The sequence below is a fragment of the Mercenaria mercenaria genome, chromosome 3 (genome assembly GCF_021730395.1).
Source record: "Mercenaria mercenaria strain notata chromosome 3, MADL_Memer_1, whole genome shotgun sequence".
Lineage (NCBI taxonomy): Eukaryota > Metazoa > Mollusca > Bivalvia > Venerida > Veneridae > Mercenaria > Mercenaria mercenaria.
In genome coordinates, this window is record NC_069363.1 from 61437328 (window position 1) to 61458158 (window position 20831).

Sequence of the window (20831 nt, forward strand, 5' to 3'; positions counted from 1 at the left end):
GATCCCAAGTTTTATAGAGACTTGTATAGAAAAACAATCTTCTTGTCTTAAACCTAAAGACCTAGGCTTTTGATATTTGGTATGTAGCATTGCCTGGTGGTGGAGGGTTTGATATGGGAATGTGCTATTTAAAGTGTACAGTGTAGATGTTATCATGTCAGAGGATTGCTTGATCAATAAATATGAATATATTGAGCTGTACACTGACAGGCTTTCTAAAATGACTAGAAAGTATTGCTGATGTTTCGTGGTAATATATAAACATTTGGTGTTACTTATTGTAATGTGATTGCACAATGATTATTCATAAGTGATTAATAGCACATCACATGCCTGTAAGTAAGATCTTTATATATAATCAAAAACGTATACAAAAATCTCACAAATAAACTTCTTACCTTGATCGAGCAAATATAATTTTCTACAAAGAATAGAAAAGAATAACATAGTGTCATCAGTCGGTAATGTGATGTGCGCTAAGCATATGTGGTCTAGTCAATTTGTATGGTTATGTCCCGCCAAATATTAGATTTTGCACGCTAGTCACGACAGAGCCATGAACTCTGACTACTAACGCGGGAAATTGTATTGGACAATTTAATGCCAGTTAAAGTGGTCTTGGAGATAAATAAATTGCTGAAGTTTAAAAAAATATTAACTTCTTTATTACTGAACCGAATTTAATGAAATTTACATGGAAATCTAAGTTATCAAATACAGTAAAACATGAGAGGTATTCTATGCGTAAACTCTGACATTTACCTCAATAACTCAGAAATGTACAAAACAGTTATGCAATACCTGTCTTTATACTACAGATACTTTGAGGCCCGTATGTCAGTTTGTGACAGTGGAAGAGTGGATAATTACTTATTAGGTTGGCTTTGATACTATTATATCTCAAGCGTTCAATCTGTTTGTTTCTTTTCTTGAGATAAAATGTGTCTTCTGAAAGGTTTATTGTACAGACAATCGGTGCAGTCATTCTCTTCATCATCTGATGTGTCAACGAGCAGCATTAACTATAACCGTCAATGAAATGTAACAGGAGAGAAATCTGCTAAAACACGCCTCCGTCAATCTTTCCAAGACTTTGATTCAATCACCTGACACTAATCAGATCTCGAACCATTCACAACATTGTAATTAGTCAAGACAGATCCTTTTTACATACATATCGAAGAACATATACAGGTAAAATATTTCGATATCTATTATCTATGCATTACAATAATGTTAGAATATAAAAAAATGAAATGTTCCTGACAATACGCATTACTTACATTTAGGCCTTAGGGATTCTGTTGATTATAAATGTACCCGATGGGTAAATTGATTTGGTTTATATTTTACCTAGTTAAACAGAAACCACCGCATGTAGAAATAAACTTCTTTTACTATCATCTTTGTGTATCCCTTTTAAGTTACGAATTATTTATATTTAAGTTTACGTAATTATATGCGTAATTATATGTCCCTACATAAAATACAATTGTCTATATATGGTTTTCGTGAAGCATGTGTCTCGTATTTCTTGTCATTTTATGGCGTCTTTTGTGTGTTAACTATATCCACTGTTGAAATCAGCGAAAATTAATCACCGACGTACAATTTTGCCTTACAGTACATTTGAATAAAGAATGAATACATTCGTTTTTATTGTTTCAATACTTTGAAGCATTGTGTTCTTCTTACCTTTATTAATATTTTCAGGTATGGACGGACTCGTGGTGCTAAAACGATTAGAAGCAGGATTCAGAATGGACAAACCAAGGCCGTATCATATTCCTTGTCCTGACCCTTATTATGAGATAATGCTAAAATGTTGGAACAGGATTGCAGACAGTAGACCAACATTTGCTTTTCTCCAAGATTACTTCTACAACTATATGATTTAAGCAGGTATAATTCATGGTGGTTTACCTACTCTGAATTATTTTGGATCAAATCAGCTTCCCAGACTATCGATGAACATAAAATGGAGTGTACAAAATATGTAAAATATCAAAACAAATATGTGTAAGTTAGCCAAAGTAGCAATTATGCAGAACATTAACAAATGTTAGTCAGTTGTACAATGTAAATGATATTACATGCGTTTCGACATACGTTTTTTTAAAAGCAAGGGAGGATTGTTGTGAAAAGTGTGTCAACATTTATTTCAGTTATCACAATAAATCTATTTATATATAATACCAGGACAATTTTTTTTAATTGTTTTAGACTTGTTTGACACCCATTTACCGATTTTTCTTGAATTTGCTACAGTACCAGTTCTACGTCACAGTCTCAAATTTGTTTTTATTTCTTCTTTTTTTGAGGTCTTTTTTGTGAAAAGTGACTACTTTTGAATAGTTACAAATGTCACTATAGGTTGCATATGAAATAAATATTTCTCTAGTTGTTTTTTCTGCTTTCACAAAACGCATCAGTATTCGACTCAACGCAGGTAGGAACCGCGTGCAAATCGCATCAAAAGCCTGTTTTAATCCCGGGCTACTGTGACTTATGTGTTTGTCCCTCTCTTATTGAAGGTATATCTTTGAAATTGATATTATGATCTACAACAGGAGGGCATTCAACGCCGATTCGGTTCTTTGGTTATGGCAGGGTGGCGGTATCAATTTGAGTAAAATTTAATTTTTACAGAGCAAAATGTTACTATACGTACGTTACATTTATATGAAAAATATATGGTACTGAGTGATTTCTTCCAGCTTTCACAAAACTCATCCGTATAGGACTCAATGCAAATGAGGACCTCATATTAAGATGTTACAAGCCTTAGTAATTCGGGAGACTATGACTTAAGTTTTTGTCTTTAGCTGGCCTTGAAAACATATCTATGTGAATTAAGCTTTTGATCTACCATTTGAGGGGCTTTACTGCCGAATCGGTTTAGTGTGTAAGGGAGGATTGCGGAGTCAATATGGAGTAACAAAATTTAATAACTTAATTAAAGAATAATATATTAAGCCGCATTAGCTCTAGTGGGTTTAATTTGTGCACTAGTCAGTAGTGTACATGTATTAACAACTATGCTTTGCAGCGATGTTATATTTCGGAATGTCACGGGTCAGAGAGATAACAAAGAAACCGATAGGTAGACGTGTAGGTAGACTGGTTGTATTCATCACTATTACCCGGCGCTGAGTTAACAAACAGTAGTGAATCTAAAGTGGTAGTATATTCATGGCGTGCTATTAATATTTTAACATTAGTTTGACATTTGAAACAAGTAGCTCATATTACTCAGGTGAGCGATCCAGGGTCATCATGACCCTCTTGTTTATTTAACCTAGCAAGATAAAAAAGCATATATTATTACACCAGATTTATGTGATTTTATACCAAAATGTCAGTGTCAGTGAAAAAAACTTTGTTCCTAACTGACATTAATATCTTTATCATTTTATTACTTGTTTGTATATGATGTAAAATAAATAGCAACGCTTAATTAGTTAACACTAACTTTGATTGAATATGTAAATTTATTGCATAGTTACTCTAAGAAAAAGACGGGTGTAATCTATACTACCTCCATGATGTAATCCATCAGCCAGTTTCTAGCCGGGATTCTGCTGATAAGCCTTGCCTCTAAGAGGTTTGATAGTTGATAGAATACAAGAATGGAGAGACGCCTACTTTTTCGTCAGACATAATTATTAATTCAAAATGGTGTATATATATAGTTTAATTGTCTTCTTAATATTTCCTTATAAAAGCTGCATATTCATGATTTAGTGAGATCATCTTTTTATCGATATCATTTGCATATGCATTTTACAATCGAAACTGGTTTCTCTCCTTATTCAAGTAAATGTCATAAACAGACACAAGCAAGAATTCATTTTAGAGAAGTCACGATATTGTTATATCTTTGGGCACATAATGTTACCCTAATATTAGCTTTATGGGAATATTTAAATGAGCTTACATGAACACATCTTATATAATAAATGCTTTCTTAATGTTTATCACAGGCAGACGCATTCTCGTATCTGTAGAAAATCTTCTTCAGCATACAGAGTCGTGGACGGTGAATCATATTGACCATGCCCATTTCCGGGCATTGATGAAATAAATCCATTAAACACAAGGTATATTCGGAATGCTCTCAAGCTTGTCAATTGTGAAGGAGATGCTGTGTAGAGGTAGTGGAAACCATACAACGACAAGCTAGTATTAATACGATTATACGAGGTAGACTTTTTATGAGCCACGTAATGACGAACACATACAAATGATTAACTGGCAGAGTCCAAAAAAGACTGGTTGGCTGCGAAAATATCCACAATAGAGTGGTTAAATGCGTAATATATGAAAATTAGTCCAAAGAAACATCAAGCGCAGAAAGGATACATACATACAGATGAGTTTTTGTAGATCACAATAATAATTTCAAAGATATCTTCAATAATAGAGAGTGACAAACACATAAGTCACAGTAGCCCGGGATTAAAACAGGCTTGTAATCCGATTTGCACGCGGTTCCTACCTGCGTTGAGTCGTATACGGATGCGTTTTATGAAAGATGGAAGAAAAAAACAACTAGAGATATATTTATTTCATATGCAACCTATAATAACATTTGCTCTGTAAGTATCAATTTGTTACTCCAAATTGACTTCGCCATCCTCCCTTAAACACTAAACCGATTCGTCAGTAAACCCCTCAAATGGTAGATTAATAGATATATTTATTTCATATGCATCCTATTGTAACATTTGCTCTATAAATATCAATTTGTTACTCCAAATTGACTTCGCAATCTTCCCCTGAACACTAAACTTATTCGGCAATAAATCCCCTCAAATGGAAGATCAAAAGCTTAATTCGCACAGATACGTTTTCAAGGCCAAATAAGGACAAACACTTAGGTCATAGTAGCCCGTATTACTAAGGCTTGTAACATCGTTATATGAGGTCCTCATTTGCGTTGAGTCCTATTCGGATGAGTTTTGTGAAAGCAGAAAGAAATCACCCAGTACCATATATTTTTCAAATGCATGCAACGTACGTTAAATAACATTTGCTCTGTAAATATCAAATTTTACTCAAATTGATACCGTCACCCTGCCCTAACCAATAAACCGAATTGGCTGTGAAACCCCTCAAGTTGTAGATCACAATATTAATTTCAAAATATATCTTCAATATTAGAGCGGGACAAACACATAAGTCACAGTAGCCCGGAATAAAAACAGGCTTGTAATGCTATTTGCACGCGGTTCTTACCTGCGTTGAGTCGTATACGGATGCGTTTTGTGAAAGCTGAAAAAAAAGAACTAGAAATATATTTATTTCATATGCAACCTATAGTAACATATCTATTTCACGAATTTTAACACAAACATTTGATAATTTTATGGTTTTTTAATTATTAATTACTCCCTTACATCTTAAAACGATGTTTCAGCAAATAACTTTTTTATTTACACTACAGTAAGTTCTTTGATTTTTATGCCCCCGAAGGTGGGCATATTAAAATCGCACTGTCCGTCAGTCTGCCATTCATCAAGGGATTTTGAAATTACTTGGCATAAATGTTTATCATAATAAGACTACGTGTCATGCATAAGACCCAGACCTCTAGCTCCAAGGTCAAGTCACACTTAGAGGTCAAATGTTAACAGGGTTTGTTTTTGTGTCCGGTCCATAACACTACCATTCATCAAGGGATTTTGAAATATCTTGGCATAAATGTTAACCATAACCAGACAATGAGTCATGCGCAAGACCAAGAACCCTAGCTCCAAGGTCAAGGTCATACTTAGAAGTCAAATGTTAATAGGGTATTTTTCGTGTCCGGTCCATAACTCTGTTATCCATGAAGGGATTTTGAAACAACTTGGCATAAATGTTTACCATAATGAGACAATGTGTCCCGCGCAAGACCCAGACCCCTAGCTTCAAGGTAAAGGTCACACTTAGAAGTGAAATGTTAATAAGGTCTGTTTCGTGTCTGGTTCGTTACTCTGCCATTTATGAAGGGATTTTGAAATTATTTGGCATAAATATTCCCCATAACGAGAAAACGTGTCCTGCACAACATCCAGATCCCTAGCTCTAAGGTCCAGGGTACATTTAGAGGTTAAATGTTTACATGATCTGTTTCTTGTCCGTTCAATAACTCTTCCATCGATGAAGACATTTTAAAATTATTTGGCATAAACGTTCCCTATATTGAGATGACGTGTCAGGCGCAAAACCAAGACCCCTAGCTTAAAGGTCAAGATCACACTTAGAAGTCAAAGGTTGTATGTTTCTTGTCAAGTCAATAACTCTGCCATTCATCAAAGGATGTTAAAATTACTTGTCACAAATGTTCCCTATAATGAGTTGATGTCTCATGCTCAAGACCCAGACCCCTAGCTCCAATGTCAAGGTTACCTTTGGAGAACATATTTATTTATCTGGTCACAAAATGATTCATACCTAAACTAAACTATTCTGGCATATTTTGCGCAGACAACTGTAGCATTCTTGGGCATACTTCGGGGGCGTTTGTCACTTACAACTCTTGTTTGAGCTTCAATTTTAAATACTTAGTATATCTTGAGAGTTATGAATACTTGTATTTTCCCTATAAAATGTCAAGGTTGTCAAGTTACCTTAACACTTCAAGTAATTTCTTGAATACCGATGGTTAAAAATAAATACTATAGCCTATTCATTAACGGTTAATGCGAATGTGATAATGTTACACACATGCAGATATAGACTTGTCATAGTACGCTTATCAGCGACCACTACTGCGGGAAATATAAAGTGGTAGTATTGGACTGGGAATTCTTGGCATGGAGTAGGCCAATAGGTCACATTTATAGTCGCTGAAAGTCAGTTTTATGATCGGTGTGCAAAACTGAACATGTCAACCAAATTTCAAGGCTGTTTCTAAAAAAAACACAAGAAAGTAGGTCAGTAGGCCACATTCATGGTCACTGAAAGTCAGTTTTAAGATCGGTGTGCAAAACTGTACATCTCCTCTAAATGTCAAGGTCGTATCTTAAAAAGCTAGAAAGAAGGTCAGTAGGTCACATTCATGGTCACTGAAAGTCAGTTTTAAGATCGGAGAGAAAAACTGTACATGTCATCCAAATTTCAAGGCTGTATCTTAAAAAACAAGAAAGAAGGTCAGTAGGTCACATTCATGGTCACTGAAAGTCAGTTTTAAGATCGGTGTGCAAAACTATACATGTCGTCCATATTTCAAGGCTGTATCTTAAAAAACAAGAAAGTAGGTCAGTAGGTCAATGTCACAGTCGAGTGATCCCTTATCACTTTGGGTCATCAGGTATTTATAATTAAACAGGCTAGGAAATATGATCTGATAATTTTTGAAGAATTTTTCCTATATAACTCATATATCAAGTGACCCCCGGGACATAGCCACTTTTCACCCCAGGGGCAAAATTCGAACAATCTTGTTAGAGATCAATAATACATACACAATATCAAAGGCGTAGGCCTTGCAGTTTCAGGCAAGATAATTTTTAAAGTTTTTTTTTGTGGGCAGCGAAGCGTGACCACAGATTTACCATACCACACATTTACGATCAAAACGCTTATCTGAAACCGAAGAAAAAGTAGTTCCATGTCCTCCATAAATTTTACGTAATTCAAGTCTGTTTAACTTTCAGAAAGCTTCTGAGATTCAACTTTATCAAAAAAAAAAATGCATTGCTTCAGTACATATTTGTCGTAATCTATATTTTATAACAAAAACAACGCGTATGAAAATGAGCATGCTTGCTTTGATCACATGACCAAAACAATTCTTCCTCACGTGTCCAAAATAAACTATAAATAACCTACAAAAATAGTACAGTACTTCAGCATCATCCGCGTAGATCTATATAATCGGTATTAAAACCAAGTTGCGTCTTTTGTTAACGTTTTAAATTAAAACTCAGTTCCTGCTAGAAAAGTTAATCGAAATTTTATTTTTATAACAACACCAAAGAGCTTGTTTTGGTCACCTGATCAGACAACATCTAACTAGCACGGCGTGCGTTCTATTTCGGATGAAATTGCACCCGTGTATCCGTCGGACTTTGTAGCATAAAAATGGGTTTATGGAAAGATATATTGCATGAAATCAACAGAAGAGGTGTTATCTTATTTATTTTTTATAGAGAAAGATACAATCCTTTCATAATATTCACGTAAATAACTTTTATTTGCACGACTTAGGAAAATAATTGTAGCTGTACCGGAGGGGCGAAAAATTCGTACCTGTTTCCCGAAAATACGGACGTCAATTTGATTTATGATTACATTCCAGCTGGTGTTTGTGATTGATATATCATTAAAGGGTATAATTAATTCGAAAGAAACATTATTTTTAACAAGTTCGCCTTTTAATCGCCGGTAGATTAGCGGTGTTTACGTCCCAAAATATTTACGTACTGGCGTACGATCTCTTCCCGGATAATTATACAATAGCGGGATTCGGAAGACTGCAATGAAATCATTTGGGACAATTCAAACTATGTTAGAAAAATTTCAGTTTTCAATATTTGCATTTTAACAATAAAATTCGTAAAAAGATGGAAGCATAGAATGCAACCAAGAAGAATAATAGCAGACTCAGTTTGATTGAGTCTGTTCATGAAAGGTAATGAAATGTGCAACACCACTTACGCCCCACTAGCAAGGGCTTAAGCGGAACTCTGTTACACATATGTTGAATGGACTCCATGATCCCAAAGGACCAGAAAATATAACAACACTAAAACATGCATGTTGTCATGATTATGAGGCATAGTATAGGCATTTACATAGAGCATTTTATTTTCAAGGGAAATAATTGTGGTCTGACTGTATAATTTTGAAAATCACATTTGAGATTTTTTATGTGCGCACCGGTACAGTTTTTGCGGGGAAGCGAAGTTGCTGGAATTTTTGCTTCTTCTAAAACAAGGTAAGTTGACAGTCTTTGTTGAAATATGTATCTGATAGCTGACACATATGAGAATGTTTTGGTTTATATTCATCGTACAGATTTTTTGAAAATGAAGAGAAACAGGGGGAATTCTGTAAATTTCTTCTTATATGCAAATGAGCTGAAAATGTACTGAAATGACTAGATCAGAAGTGTATGCTTTTCCAGTATGTTTTCCCCTACCTTTGACGATAGTTATAAAAAAGTATAGATATCAACCTCTTTGCTGATATCAGTATCTAAAATTTTCAGCCTGTGAATTGCTGTGGAAATTTGGGACTTCCTTTTTTGAAGATATAAAAAGATCTAAGCTATATTTAGACTAAAGTTTATTTCAGTATAACAGCATCTAGGTAACCCTTACATACAGCCAAATATTCTTGAAATTTCAAGGAAATATAATGCATTTTTCAAGTGCTTGCTGATTCTTATGTTGTGCATACTTGATATAGGTCATTGTAAGTCAACTATCATTATACTGACATTTGAAGTTTTTTTTTCTAAGTTTCCTCCCTTATATATACATTTTTCTTCATTTATTTTATTAATAATTACTTCCCTTTACTTTTTGGCAATAATTTCTCAGATTGTATGTAATTAACTCCCTTTATTTAACATGAAAAATTATCTTGTGTAATGATTATTTGTATATTTTACTTTCAGTGTCTGCTACATGTAGTTGCAGCCTGTCTTTGGAAGCTGTTGAAAAAACAAGAAAGAGGCTACATTGACATAGTGGTATTTTTTGTTATATATGAAGTTTATGATGGCATCCATGATATCATTAATGTGTACAATACCTGGATTTTCTGACAGTCATGTGTTTTATATTTGAACTGGGACTGTTTTATAATCAGGTTCATGATACTGTTTTTAATATATACAATAGTTGCAGGTTTTTTTTCCAATATCAATTGCAGCTTTATAAATTAAAACACTTCAGGTTCATGTTTATTAATGATTATTATTTAAAACATAAAATGAGTTATGATATTTTTTATTAATTTTATTATATTTAGATTAATAAATGTAAAAAGTCTATATTAAATGTACGGGTCATCTTTTGTATAAAAATAAAGCAAAAAAATATTTTTTTGTATAATTTTCATTTATGAAGTACATTTTCATGTTTATATTAAGAAAATGAAAACAATTATATTCAAATACATTGACACTGATTTTATGTTGATTACCTAGAAAGTGTGTGAATTAATGTTTTACAATATTTCAGAACTTGAAGACAATGGTTAGTGCAGAAGGGACATAAAAGTAATGATAAAAATAACCGATATAAATAAGGTAAACTATTGTGATAAAAAGACATGGCCAGTGCTGCACATCACAAAGGCAACATTTAGATTTAATTTTGCCACTTTTGAGTTCTGTAAAGCTGATTTTGCAATATATATGAAATGATTAGGATTAAAGATTTTACTGTGACCTTTTTTCACATGATTTTGTCAAGACTGACAATCTGTTCATTGGAATAAAATAGTCAAAGGCGACATTGACTGTATCACATAAAAATATGTCTGCATAGTTGCCTAACATTAAATGTCAAATTGTAAACAAGGAAATTCTAAATTTGGAGAATATTTTGTTGTTTTTCTTCATTTAGATCAGTTGAAAGAGATGTAGTTTTAAGCAATTTTTGAAGCTCACTCTGAAGCAAAAACCTTTCTATAACAACATCATGAGAACTTCCCTAAGCTGAAATATAACTATCCAATTTACCTCTCCAGAATAACAACCTCAACATAACTAAAATATTTGTATACCCCACAGGGTGTTGCTCTACAGAGGTTGCACTGTACTTATTATATCTATTGTTTTCAAATGCCTTAAGAAAAACAACACTTACAACAAGGGGAAAAGTGAACATCTATTACCAATAAGGTGAATATTTGGCAGTTCTCAAGTTAATTGTTTTTGCATGATATATAAAACACCTTAGGTAGTTTATCATTATTACATCATATACTAATCAGAGGTTGTAGGTTGTTGTTGGAGCTTTTAGGTGAGATCATAGCTAAAAATCAGATTTATCTGTTTATTGTTTTCACTATTTCACTGAATATCTGCATTGAATGTTATAAAATATGCAATCTTTTCAGACAGTCCTATTATTTAACTTGTCATTTAGTGAATCTAAGTAAATGTAAAATTTAAATAAAGCAACAAGCCAGGCAGCAACACAATCTTTCTGCTTAAGATTCCTTAGACAAGTTGAAATTAGACAAAATGTCAATTTGTAGAGTTACCTGACTTGCTGCTTGATAATACATTTCTAAGACCATCTGCAAATGTCAAAAATGATGTTATAATTGTTTTACAAACTGCTATGTTTTATTCTCTTTAAGTAATAAAGTTTTACCTTTGTAATTCCAAAAGTGCTACAAGAATGTTGTCATGTGAAGTGGACTTTACCCCAACTGTGCTGCATGATGAATATTCAAGTGTGAGACAGCCATGCACAAGCTGTAAACTGAGATTGACCCACACATGAAATATGTTGACTTTTCTATGTATTATCATCTGTACAGAATGTGTTTATGACAAGACTGTATACATATATTGTTAAATAATTTTTATTTCCATTATGGCATGCATATAAGAAGCAAGTATTAATTTAACAATTGCATTCATAGAAATGTTAAAATGTGATCAATCTAATTTAAAGAATAACCTTTAATTGGACTTTTGACGTTTCATATTATTTGTGGTGGAGATTGACCCAGTCATTCAGTAACTTATACCGTCTGTGAGTCATTTCTTTTATGTAATAGTTTTCTCAATAATGCATAAAATATCAAAATTATGGTTAAATGAACTCATTCATCACTTGTAGATTAATGTTAAAGCAGTTCAACATTTTACCATAACTTAATTAATATTCTGTTCAACCAGATTTGTCACATATTTTCATGTAAGCATTTGTATAATACAGTCTAATCTAATCTAGAAACGATTTTCCAGAATTTTTCAGTTATATTTTATGTTGTTTTGATGTCTCAACAAGTAATTACTAACATCAACAAAACTGAAGTATTTTACAATTTGGTGGTATAAACGGTTGTTTTGTTTATATGTTTTATTTATTTCCATCCAGGGGAATAAAGAAATATACATTTTAATATATCTCATTCCAGATAAGTACACTACATAATCAAGATAAAAGAAAAGAAAAATTATGTTGATGGAATTTTATTCTAAGAACTTGATATACAGTCTTAATAGTATTTACTTCTTTAGATATGTTGGACTGAAATGGGAATATCAACATACTTCAAGTTTTTGTAGTCATAAGTTAATATGGGAATTATTAACTTGAAAAAGATTTTATCTCACTGTTATGCCATCTGAGCATTAATATTTTTCAACATTATCATTGGCAACAAGGCTCAGCCACGGGTGGTAAACGCGCAATCCAATTCCCACTGGGAATACGCTTAAAATGGGTTGCGCGACTTCCGGTGCTGGTGTTGCGCATCAATATATACAAAATCGAGGTAGGTGGGTTTTTGTTTTTGTAAATAATGACACATTTACGAGTGTTTTCGAAAAAAAAAGCAAAATGCTATTCGACCCAAAAATGAATAAAGATCATATGTTTGAAATACTAAATTATTAATTCAAGAATCAGCCCTGATATCACGAAAACTCTGCTGGCTCGATCTGTCAAAAAAGTATGGAATCATAAAAAATGCAAATTTTCTAACTCTTATGCCTTCTTTCTGGAAACGTGCCGCTTCTAATGATCAAACATGTGTAAAACAGTCATGAATATTACATACAGTTGAATGAAATGTTGTTTTTTGGGGAAAGATTGCCAAAAACAATCGGGAATGTGGTTGCACCCAGGGAATGGAGTTGCGCGTATACATTATATACATTATGATGTATACGAGCAACTCCGTTCCCGGTGCGCAACCCCATTCCCGATGATTTTTTGTCAATTATGTCCCCGTAAGCAGGATTTGAAGCAAATTATTTTGATATCTGTTACTTCATAACAGTTGAGTTATCATAGAAAGCATCAGATGTCCTCAGATTAGGCATATGAGGTCAGAAACTGCCATTTTTGTTGATTTCATACTTTTTTCACGCTTTGTGTCGCCAGAGTTTTTGTGATAATGGAGCCGAATCATAAATTATAAACCAGATATTTTACATATATAATGTATCATATATGTGTGTCGAATAGCATTTTCCTTTCTTCGAGAAAAATTATTCTTGTCTCATACTAAGCAAAATCATAACTTCACATACCTCAATTTCGACTTTTATTTTACGCGCAACACCAGCACTGGACGTCGCGCAACCCATTTTAAGCGTATTCCCAGCGGGAATTGGATTGCGCGTTTACCACACGTGTCAGCATTATTTTTTGTGTTGCATTATTAATTATCTTGCATTCATGTGTGATAAATATTTTCATGGTATTCTTTAACATAATATATGCTTTTCATCTTACCATGGATTAAAAAAAATATATATTTATTTGCCTGAAAATTAAGGTAAAAATATTGACAGAATAAATTGCAATATAAGAAAGCTTATATGAGATAAAGGAAGGTAATTCCATAAAAAGTTATGTAGAATTTAGATGATAAATATAATGAAGGGAGGTAATAAAATATTGTGCAGTTGATAGTCTTCATTTCTTTGATGAGCTAATTAATTGTTTTACATGTTGGTTTATAAACTACAAGTATGACCTAACATGTGTACCTGTCCTGAAGGAAAGTAAAAAAAAGGTTGTTTGATGTCCTTGTACTGTTAAATAGTTCCTGGATTTGTTTACATTCCATGTCTGAACAAAATGAAGAAACAGACTTTAATGAGGGTATCCCGGGAAAATACCTAAGTTTATTTTTAAATCAGCAAATTTGATGAGATAGTCATTCAGGAGTTGTCTATCCTATTTCCAAAAATGTTATTGGGACTAAATTTTCTCGAGTAAATATCTCTTTTAAAAAGTAACACACAACATTTTAATATAGTGTTTATATTATCTGATGCACTTAGAAATATATATTTGGAGTCTAAATGTTAAAAAATCCGGTTTTAATTTTTTAGTTACAGTGTCTACATATTATATTAATCTACAGCTGAAAAATGACTGAATGCAACCCGAAGATCATGATGTGTGCTGATACTGGAGACAGTAGTAGTTGTTTTGGTTGTTTTACAATTGAATGAAACATTTAATTTCATTGTAAATATTCTTTTATGGTTGCTTTTAGTTTAAGAACTATTCTGAAGTGTCTTTTATCTATGTAATTTATGTGTAATATAATTATAGCCTGCTTTTACCAAGATGAGATCTCATTTGAAAAAAAAATCACCTGTCAATGTCATAGAGGCCTGAACATGGAAACCCGTATCTGATCAATAACTTGAGAACCACTTGACCAAGAATATTGAAACTTCATAGAATGATTGGACATGTAGAGTAGATAACCCCTATTGATTTTTGAATCACTTGATCAAAAGTTAAGGTCACAGGAACCAGAACTTTGAAAACAGTTTCGAACCAATAACTTTAGAATCATTTGACTCAGAACTTTCAATCACGATGATAGGAATTACAAAGTCGACGGTCCTTAATGTTTCTGGGGTCAATTGACTTAAGGGAAAGGTTCCAGAGGCATGAAGATGGAAAAACTCTTCTTTCTGGATCAATAACTGGAGAATCGTTTGACCCAGAATGTTGAAACTTCATAGGATGATTGGACATGCAGAGTAAATGACTGTTGGTTTTGGGCTCACTCGATCAAAGATCAAGGTCACAGGGGCCTGAACATGGAAAACGGTTTACTTGAGAACCACTTGACCCAAAAAGCGTTTGACACTGTCAACCATAGTATCCTGTTAATGAAACTGAATGCCATGGGTCTAAGTTCTGATGCAATTAGATGGTTTCAGTCTTACCTCTCTGATAGACAGCAATTAGTAGATGTATCTGGTGTTCATTCCAGACAGGCTCCAGTTACCTGTGGGGTACCTCAAGGGTCCATCCTTGGGCCCCTTTTGTTCTTAGATTATGTAAATGACATGTCAGCTATTGTTAATAACAAACTTTTATTATATGCTGATGATTCAGGTATTCTTTGTCTGGAAAAGACATCTCACAGATTGAAACTGTTTTGTCCAGTGAACTTAAAATTGTAAGTGAATGGCTTGTTGATAACAAGCTTTCGCTACATCTTGGAAAAACAGAGTACATTCTGTTTGGATCAAAACCCAAGTTAAGGCCTCAATAAAGTTTGAATATTACATGTAATGGTACAAGTATTAAAGCTACCAATTCAGTGAAGTACCTTGGTGCAATCTTGGACCAGCATCTATCTTGTGATGAAATTGCAAGATCTGTGGTTTCTAAAGCAAATGCCTGTCTGAAATATTTGTACCGTAAGAGTAAAGTGTTCTACAAGCTCTTGCTAGGATCTCCAAACATCACATAATTATTAGTTAGTCCATGACCTTTGCTCACATTTACTGTTATTCCCCTTGTTCTAGTGAAAGCAGGGTGTTTCCCATTGATTTGTTAAAAAATGCTTATAATTCAAAAAAAAAATTTGAGCAAAATTAACCAAACCTCACAAAATTTTCAATAAGCACATGAGCTTTGCTCATATATTATTTTATCCCCTTTGAAAGAGTAAAAGTAGAGTTTTACCACTTGATTTGGTAAAAGAAAGGTTGAAAATGCTTATTAATCAAAAGTAGTTTAACTAGAATCACCAAAGGGCTTGGTTCACTTATAGGTGAAAATGGCACAACATCAAATGTTGTTGAAATATTATTATAATGAATGATCAACAACTCAGAATGCAAAATCTTATATTTTAATTCATTTGAAATTTTGCTGTTGCCATGGCAACCGATTGATTTTCTTCATGGAAACACGAAAATCTCTTATAACAATTACATCAGAACGTATAATCAACATTCAGATATGCTAAGATATAACCCTAAGCAACGCCTATAATTTGGGGCAAAAAAATATATGGTTGCCATGGAAACGGAGATAAAAATGAGAATATTTGCTATGTCTGTTTTTTATGGAATAAAACCAATTTAGGTCATTCTTTAAGAAAAATAACATATGTAATTTGTTTGTGAAGATCATTATTCATAAATAATACAATATATTTCTGTTGCTATGGTTACAATGGAGTTGCAGTATATGCTTCAATGAGACAACAATGACGTTTTTGCTACGTTATTGTAGAACACTTTCAGCATTTACCATTACATGTAAAAATTAAAAAAAATGCACCATTGAAAAGTGTTCTTCAAACAATGTTTTTTTTCAAGACATAATATAGAACAACAGAAAAATGTTTCCATGGTTACGCAGTTAATTCCGTAAACATAATACTTCATAATCTCATTTAACACACAGTAATAGTTTAAGAAAACTGCCTTGTTAAATGTCTTGATCATATTAAAAGAGTTAGATGATACTAACGGCAATAATATATAATTAGGCATACAAAAACTAAATTGTTTCCACAATAATCCAATGTATGTTTTACAAATTATACATATATTGTGCTTTCAAGACAGGTTAAATTAATTGTTCATGAAAAGGAAAATAAACATGATACTGCCGACAGAAATGATTACATGCAGTTTGAATACAGCAGAAAATATTCGTAAGATCTATATAATCCAACTGTCGTAATGAAAAATGTACATTACTACCATATATGTTACAATTATTGTTGAAATATCTTCCAGTGTTTTAGAGGAATTTCACATTTATACTGTGTTCAGCCTTACATGTATATAGTGAGTCAATATTTAACAAATGCATAGTACTGTTGACACCATAAAGTTGTTAATTCAATGTTTACATTTATAAACTATATGTATCATTTGTTCTTTTTCAAATATATGGAATTTGGGTCTAGTACATCTTCAAAAAATCAAAAACACTTCAAATTAATCAAAATTTCAGAGCTCTTTCTCTGTATTACTTTAAATGTTAAACACTTTTTTCCATTCATTCTCCGTTTTAAATGACTTGAATTATCAATTTTAATGGCTTTGACACTGCTGGTTTTGAGCATACATTGCTGTTGCTGCAAAGGGGCGCTACTTCATTATACAGGTACCACTGTCGACTGGCATCCAACTCAGGAATGGTAATACGGTTGGTGAATTTGCCTGTCATGCCAACCCCCTGCCTAAAAATATTAATCTCAGTCTCTGTGTTGAAGTTATAGTCCTTCAAGAATACTATCTATACCAGGTCATGCAGAAGACATTCTGTAATGATAAATGTATCAACTATTTAAGACAAAGAACACATAACCTTTTCATCAAAGCTGAACAACAGCATTCCAAAAGACATCCCACACATAATTACATTAAATAACATTTTAGAATTTTATTACAGTAATAACTTCTTTTCATGAAAAAATTCAACCATTGCACATATTCTACATCAAGTAAGGGCCATGATTTTTATCTCATTTTAACAAATAGTTCTTTAACCTGGTTAAGAAAAAAAAACAGTTACTTTATTAGAATTATGTTATTTCTGATTAACTTGCTTGCAGTGAGCTAGACACTCTTTAACAACACAAACATAAACAGAAACTGTGGTATTTTAATGTAAGTGGCCTCTTTACAGACATGATCTCTGCAGCAAGTTTTATCAATACTTGATTATTAATAAAAACATAACTGATTAAAGAGGCTCAAGCCAAAATAACCTAAACATGTTCAGGACTGAATTCTGTATGCCGGCCTCAATCAGGTTGTACTCCAAGTCATCATGTAGACCCATCATAACAAGCCACATTCCATAGCTAAAATAACGGGTATATTTAAACAATGAATTCTTAAAAAAAAACTTCTAAGTAGCAATTGTGAGTCCTTAGAATATAACATAGCATCACTTTATTAAAACAAATAAATGCCAGCTACACAGTTTATTTTCTTACATACACACTAAGTCTTAATACAGATGTTGTGTAAGTATGCAATATTCAATTGTAATTCAATGTTTGTCAGTGGAGATACTATTTTTCATTTAGATAAAATTATGCACATTATATATATATAAACTGGAAACTAGTGACTTTCCAAACTGAAATGTATGAACACACTGTAAAATTAAATATTCCAACATCAAATTCTGTGTGCTTAATAAATATTTCTTTATTTATTGGGAATTCTTACCTTATTACAAAGTCGTCATATGACCTAAAATGTGTCGGTGCGACGTTAAACCCAACCAAAAAAAAAAAAATTACCTTATTACAACACTTTTCTTATTTTGTCCACTATAACTGTCCATATGTAATGAAACATTCTTTTCTCCATAGCCATAATGCTTGAAGTGATGGTGGACCATAGATACCACACTGTTGCTCCTCTTCCAACAGCAGTACTGTACTTTTCATACAAAAACAAGAACAGTTTATAAGAAATGTATTAAATTCTCATCAAAAATTGGAGTGAATCAACACTGACCAACAGTTCATCATTCTTTATAGAATTTGCTTAACATTAACTTGTATTTATCAAAATTTAAACTGATTCAATTCACAGTGCTTATGATATAGCATCTGTATTATAAAGCAATGCAGATTTTCAACCCAATATTTCAGGGATTTACAGAAAGTTCAGTGAAAAAAAAAAACCCATAGAAATTAGTAATATCATGTCTTAACAAAACATAACTTCCTTTAGATAATTTTACTTGACAAAATTTCTGCAAAGGTGTCACTTTAATCCCAATGTAAAATGTGCACTGCAGGCCTGAAGCTTTTATTCATAGAGTCAGGATCTGTTTGAAGACTATGGAATTTAATTTAGTGATATATGGAATTTCATAGTTAAAACTGATATTGGAAAAGTGCATTTGAGGATACTGACGCTGATATGAATGTAAACACTAACTTCAAAATCTTATACCTGCATAAGGATTCACAGAAATACAAGGGCCCTATTTGCTGAGCATAGTATGGGGTCAATACTTGTTGAGCACTCAAAACTGCAGTGAACCTTTATATTTCTTACTGCTGGAGGTTATCCTGAAAAATAAAAAAAAAAATTCTCATTTATTTAGTAGCCTACCAGCATGCTGTCTACCAGTAATGGCAGTAGTGAGAATGAAAAAAAGTAGTTTTTATTGTAACTTGCATGTAGAATTTTTAAGAAATTTTCAGGAGGTCTATTTTAGTTGCTATAAATTACAACAAAAAGTGACAATTTAAAACACCACTTTTCCTGTGTTATTGTACTATAATTTTCAATTTTCATAGATTCCACTGTGCATAATGAACATGTAATTATTAAATTGTTCTGTGACAGCAGTTTAAACAATGTACAATATCTTGTAATATTGGGCTATTCCAGAAAATATCCACCCCCTCCCTGTGGAAGCAGTTTTTTGGTACAACCTGAGAGGAGGGAGTTGGGGGTGGTATTTGGAGGAATCCTATTGGGAGGAAGGGGAGGGGGGTATTTGAGTAACGGGGTGTGGAAGGGGGAGGGGGGATATTTTCTGAAATAACTCACGAGGAGGGGAGGGGGAGTATTTGGATGGATCCTATTGGGAGGAAGGGGAGGGGGGTATTTTCAGGTAACTTGGTTGTGGAAGGTGCAGAGAGGGGTAAAATGTCTCCAGGAGGGGGGGGGGGGGGGGGGGGGGGTGATTTTCTCCGAAAAAACTGCTTCCACAGTGGGGGGTGGATATTTTCTGGAATATATAGCCCATTCCTGTTCATCAGTTCATTTACCTCTTTACAATTTCTAGATAGAAAGTTTCATACAGAATGTAGGCCTACTCAACATAGTAGATGCCCGACTGTCTTGGCTACAAGTATATTCTGCCATCATGAAAACTTACAAATAGATCTACACAAGAAAGATATTAAAAGTATTTGACAGCAGACAGTCGAATCGAAATGTCAACACTGCTATTTTTCGCTGCAAAGTTGTATCTTCGATAAGTCAACAAACGAAGCGGTCTGTCCATTTTGTTTTGCCTCCAATTACGAATAAATTTATGATGAAAATTAACACTTACCATAACAATTATTAAATCCGCCATGCACTTTAAATATCCGCGTATATTCAGAGCAATAACAGCATGTATTCTCTGACCCAGTTTCAGACATATATCCACCGATAATGGCGTGTTGATTTCAAAGGGAAACAATTCGCTAATTCACTCATTAGGTTTGTGATATTTCACTAAATGTTGAAACGTTTAAACTTAAAAATCTTCGTCCGATATTATTGATTTTAACACTAGCTCTAATGGCTGTTGCTTGAAAAACAAATTAATGAAAACAAATATCTAATTAAGTGACGTCAACTTCAACGTCATTTTACCGAAATCGAGGCTTGTGTAATTTCGGATAAAAATGTGTCTCTGAGACGGACGTTTTTTTCGTTTCTGAATATGGCGGCATTGCTCACCAGCGATGGTTTTTGCACTTTTTGTTGGTTTTTAATGTACGAAGTAGTGGTTAAAATATTAAGACTGGTAAAGGATGCCGCCAAGGCGAAAACCATAAATAAAGTCTCAAATTCCATGGAAAATTCACAATTTTTTGGAAAGTGGGGTATGTTTGGAGTAATATATAAACACAACAACACATTATTTTTCAAAGTTTATTACTTATATATGAAGCATTGTGTTTACTTGTTACGAACAGCATATGTATCAATGTAGAATAAGTAATGTATAATATGGCAAAATTCGGTGCCATTTTCATACATTAGTGAACCAAGCCCTTTAAGCTAACTGTTCATGCCTATTACCAGAAGCTGTCAACCGCTGCCCACATTAGTCCTCTCAGTGCTTTGATTCCTATATAAGTCTATGTACGCCTAACTATAGTAAAGGAACCTG

At 33.2% G+C, this 20831-nt stretch overlaps 1 protein-coding gene and 1 long non-coding RNA gene across 2 annotated transcripts in view; one reads left to right on the forward strand and one right to left on the reverse strand.

Moving 5' to 3' along the window:
• LOC128555661 (tyrosine-protein kinase SRK3-like) overlaps positions 1-2120 on the forward strand; it is a 30924-nt gene extending 28804 nt beyond the window's left edge. The window contains 1 exon segment of the mRNA XM_053538715.1: positions 1714-2120. Coding sequence (XP_053394690.1) covers positions 1714-1898 — 185 coding nt within the window. The 3' untranslated portion in view covers positions 1899-2120.
• A 14506-nt stretch (positions 2121-16626) lies between these two features.
• On the reverse strand, positions 16627-20436 carry LOC128555662 (uncharacterized). The gene is made up of 5 exons (XR_008370251.1): positions 20001-20436; positions 18884-19002; positions 18220-18361; positions 17677-17772; positions 16627-17227 (listed from the first exon to the last, which is right to left on the reverse strand). It is a non-coding gene; the product is annotated as an uncharacterized LOC128555662 (long non-coding RNA).
• Between the last annotated feature and the right edge of the window lie 395 nt (positions 20437-20831).